General features: G+C 37.1%; 1 protein-coding gene across 1 annotated transcript; it reads left to right on the forward strand.

Annotated features, from left to right (window-relative positions):
* Positions 1-250: 250 nt before the first annotated feature.
* LOC133659287 (uncharacterized) lies at positions 251-4,358 on the forward strand. Its single transcript, XM_062062025.1, has 4 exons — positions 251-364; positions 1,703-1,828; positions 2,295-2,618; positions 2,905-4,358. The coding sequence occupies exons 1-4, from the start codon at positions 269-271 to the stop codon at positions 3,964-3,966; spliced, it is 1,608 nt and encodes a 535-aa protein (XP_061918009.1). The 5' UTR covers positions 251-268; the 3' UTR covers positions 3,967-4,358.
* Positions 4,359-5,043: the final 685 nt, after the last annotated feature.

Below are 5,043 nucleotides of genomic sequence, written 5' to 3' on the forward strand. Positions count from 1 at the left end.
TTCATGCTTCAAGATCAAAGTCTCTCAAATGACTATTTTGATCTTGTTGAGCCTTGCACGGACTCTGATGTCAGACTACAGGTGTCTACACTCAAAACCACAATCTCACAATCAGTTGTTGGGGTAGCGACCTTGTGTGTCTACGGAGCCCCTAAAGGGACAAGGGAATTTTTTTTTTTTTAGACATGTATCTCGTGGCCTCGAGAAACTTTCTCGTGGCCTCGAGAAACTTTCTCGTGGCCAACTGTACGAACAGACTAAACTAAAAATGCTACGCATCTACACAGCCACCAAGTCTAACAAGATTATACTTCTCTCTGATGAATCATCGGACTTCGAGCCAACACAGAAAAGGCCACTGAAGGTAATTTATCCTCTGCCACATTTGTGATATCAATACATAGGCTACTGTAGGTATTCCATTTATATTGATTGCATGCGTCGCCAGGCTCTGCTTTTTATCCATAGACTTATCAGATGTATTTTTTTATTATCTATAGCAGGGGTGTCAAAAGTGTGGCCCGCAGGCCATTTGCGGACCACAGCTAATGTTTTAAAGGCCCACGGCACATTCTAAAAGTACTATTAAAATAAACAAAAACATAACAAAAGTGGAATGAAAAAGCTTAGAGGTGAAATGTCATTTAGAAAAAGTTGCAATGTTGACTAATAAAACAAAGATGTTTCTTTCTTTAAAACTGCCATTGCTCAAAACATAATATTCAATCAAAATTAATGTTATAATGAATTATTGACCTTCTCCAAGGCAGCTGAGATAGGCTCCAGCATCCCCCGTGATCCAGAAAGGGACAAGCGGTAGAAAATGGATGGATGGATGGATGTTTGCCATAAAAAAACATAGTTTTCTTTGACAAAAAGGGTATAAAACAAACAAACAAAACAACATTAAAAAAACTTAGAAATGAGGGATAGATCTGAAGTTAATGTAGACTACAGATTTAAGCGTAAATAAAAAATGTATGTATGCCCTGGCACACCATCATCATCATTTCATGACCCAAGCAAAAAAAGTTTTTACACTTTTATACTGAAATAAATACACCTACGACTTATTAAATAATAATACAGAAAACAATAAAGTTTGAATCCATGAAGGAAAGAAGAAAGTGAATGAATGTTTATAACTGAATACATTTACATATGCATTAAAATGTGTTTTCTTTTGTATTATTTTTTTAATGAATTAAGTAACGTTTATAACAACCTTTTTCCAAAACACAATATACAATATGTCATCTGAGAAATTGACATTGTAAAAAAAAAATTCATTTCAGTAGGCCATTAAGGGCTTGAAATTCAAATAGCTTTCAAATGACAAAACTTCAACTCACGCACAGGATAATACATACATTTTTCATTTGTTTTGAAAAGCTTACAAAAAAGTGGAACCCCAAAAATTTAGTGTGGGACCCCATTTTGAAAATTCTTAGCGCCAACACTGATTATGGTTGTGTACCACACCTGTCTCATATGCACAGGTATGATGGATATGATGTTGATACATATTTATTGTTCTCAAATATTAGCCAATTTAATAAGTTTCACCTTTGCTTTCTTACCTGTGCTGCTATTCAATGTGACCTGTACTTTCACAGATGTCATTTATTTTTTAGGATAAATCTATTGTCTTATTTCTATGTCAAGTCTATAAGCTCACAATTTGCTGCTCACCTTTTTATAGGCTAGGACAATGAAGACACGATCCTTGAGGAACAAGACCAGGAGACTCAATCAAGTGGATCATCCAGAGAGCTCCTCTGATTTAGATCTGGCTCCCAGTGGCTCAATGCAGCAAAACCATGAACAAGTAAGCACTCGTATTGCATTTTTATGGAACCAGTCTGTGCTAAACAGTACAGAACTTGTGTTGTCTGAAGATTTTGTTGTACCAAAATGTTCAGTATTCTTTAAAATCCAAACATATTTTTGTAGTTATAGTTTTCTGTAGTGTCATTTAAATTAAATCTGCGCTGAGCTATATTTATTATAAATCACAGGTGAAATATATGAGGACACAGAAATGGCCTTTAAGAAACCATAATTTATAGTTTTAAATCTGCAGTTAAGATGGAAATCTGCGAACGCTTTGAGTTCAATCCTACATTAAGTAAAAATGCATACACCAAATAATTTACTCAGGTGCAGAGTGTTATAGTCACATGAATATACATAGCAGCTAGGATGAGATTATTCAAACTATAGATAATATAATAATTACACAAATAATAATACATTTGTTTGTTTTCTTGGTTTTTATATTAAATTATCAATAGAGAGGAGAGACAATCAGCCATTCAAGTTCAGCAACTCCTGAGATGGGTAACACAGAGCTCCTGCATCCACGACCTACTGAGGATGTTGGCAGTCATACTCAGCAGTCAACAAGAAGGCATGGATCTGAAGATGACTGTTTAACGCCTGTGCCAAATCAAGATGCAGACCTGTTGTTAAGTGATGTCTCAGATTCCGCTCTTAATCCTGCCATTCCACAATCTCTTGAGGACTCTGAAGTGAAGTTTGGACCCACTGTTGGTGATGATAGTGATACTCAAGAGACCACTCTTCCCTGGAATCCAGATGACTTGAGCAGCATGCAGGTACAATGTAGCACTAACGTTTTACAGTCCTGTAAAATTATTACATTTTACATTTATAAAATGTACAAAAACTGTAACGTTACCATCCGAAGATCTTTCACCCTAAGCTTATGTTTTTAGATTAATTTTTCATCCAAACATTCCAAATCTCATTTGCCACAACATTATCACCATTTTTGCATGCTAATTGATACATTGATTGTCAAAATCTTTGATTCTTTTCTGTTCACTGAAGGATTAATCAATCAATAATCACACCTAATTACCTTTTTAAAATATCTTGCAGCATTCTACAATCAATGATGGTCCTGTATCATCAAGCAGTCTTCCAGCATCACCAGATCCATTTGACCAAGAAATCATTATTTTGAAATTAAGACGAGTAAACACAGTTGATGATGTCCTTAATGTCTTCATGGATCCAAAAGTACTGAATGCTAGTCTAAGAATGGAGTTTACAAATGAGAAAGCTATGGACAGTGATGGTGTGTCAAGAGAGGCGTACTCTGCATTCTGGGACCACTTCTTGGACCAGTGTGAGGGGGAAGATGAACGAGTACCCAGGCTACGACCAGACTATTCTGAGAAGAAATGGCAAGCTCTCGGAAGAGTGTGGTTGAAAGGATACCTGGACCACAAAATCCTACCAATCAGACTGTCACCAGCCTTTGTTCTTGCTTGTTGTAAAGGAGTTAGCTCAGTGGATGAAGAACTATTGATGATGTCATTTGCCAGATTTCTTTCAGAGAATGAGCGTGTGTCGCTTGAAAAAGCACTACAGGGTACCATTGATGAAACTGTTGAGGAGGACTTACTTGATGCCTTCTCCAGAATGGGCTCACACTGCCTGCCCCCTAAAAACAATTTACGGGCTGCTATTTTAACAATGGCACACAAAGCTCTTCTTCAAGAGCCAAAGTTCATAATTGACTGTTTCCACTCCAGTGTTCATAATGCTATGCCAATGCTCATAACCAAAGACAACATAATGGAGATCTATGAATCTAAGAGGCCAACTAACAAGAAAGTGGCCCAGATGATAAAACCATCATTTGAAAGCCTAAATCCACAAGAGCAGACTGCTCTTAACCACCTGCTACGGTATGTGAGAAGCATCGACCAAAGAAAATTGGAGATCTTCTTACGCTTCTGCACAGGATCTACTGTGCTGTGCAAAGACACAATTGAAGTAATTTTTAACACATTGTGTGGTTTAAGTCGCAGGCCTGTAGCACACACATGTGGAGCAGTTCTTGAGTTACCATGCACTTACAGCACATACCCTGAGTTTCGCAAAGAATTTGATAATGTCTTGTCTGGCGACTGCTTCACAATGGATATTGTGTAGTGAATGGAAAGCACATCTATCTTCTACACTGAGGTTATTATGGCATTTGTCTGATGCAAAACTGTTTCTACAGATTTCCATTTATTGTTCTTATTAAAACAGAGACCGTTTACATTTCTTAAATTGTTTTATTTTCTTATTTTTTCTGTAAATTGTTAGTACATTGAGATTCAATTTTTTTCCACAAGACAGTTTAAGTTTAATAACTTTGATAAGTCAGCAGGGTCTGTTCTCATAGGTGAAAGTCCCTTTGTGTACAAATATTACATTTTCATGTGCATCTTTTATACAATTGTGATTCTGAATGATGTTCAGAATTTTTGTCATCATTCAACAAAGAAATTCCTGTTCAATGCACGTACAATACATTTCATATGGTTGTTAAGTTCTGTTGATTTCCTCTTTCATGTCCTGCTTTGTTTCTCTTTGTAGTCAGTGTGCACATAGTGACATATCAATCCTATTTGCACCTCAGTTTTGCTGCAAAATGTTCTTAATGTTTGTGGCATAGCACTGTTCAAGTGTAGTCCTGAATAATCTGAATAAAAATTCATCTCAAATTAGAGAGCAGGTGTTATCTCATTCCTCAGGTGCAGGTACAGATCCAATGCTTGATAAGCATCAGCTGGAAGATGCAGCCGTGACTCTGCCATCAGAATGTTGCAGATGTTGTAGATGTCTGTGTCACATGGCACTGCTGGTCGAAATGTGCAGTTACTCTGACACAACCGTACATCAGCTCTCTCCACTGGGGAAATGCAATCACAAGTTGTGTAGAGTTCTGGGAACATGTACATGATTCGGGGGCGACCACTGGGCACCCCCCGACACTGATGATGAATTAATACGGTATCGTAGGACACCAATAACAGTAATTAAGAAGACACATGGACATGATGCTAATATTCACACCCACTGTCTGCTCATGGAAGGATGTTAAAAGAAAAAAACGAACATTTGTGGGCCTCAATTTAGGATGAAAATGTTGTAATTCAGTAGTTTTTCCATTAGATGCCACTGTTGTACTGTTGATTCATTCCATCTCTGCAGACTGCTTGGAAAAAATAGATAAAACAA

This window comes from Entelurus aequoreus, linkage group LG10 (genome assembly GCF_033978785.1).
Source record: "Entelurus aequoreus isolate RoL-2023_Sb linkage group LG10, RoL_Eaeq_v1.1, whole genome shotgun sequence".
Classification (NCBI taxonomy): domain Eukaryota; kingdom Metazoa; phylum Chordata; class Actinopteri; order Syngnathiformes; family Syngnathidae; genus Entelurus; species Entelurus aequoreus.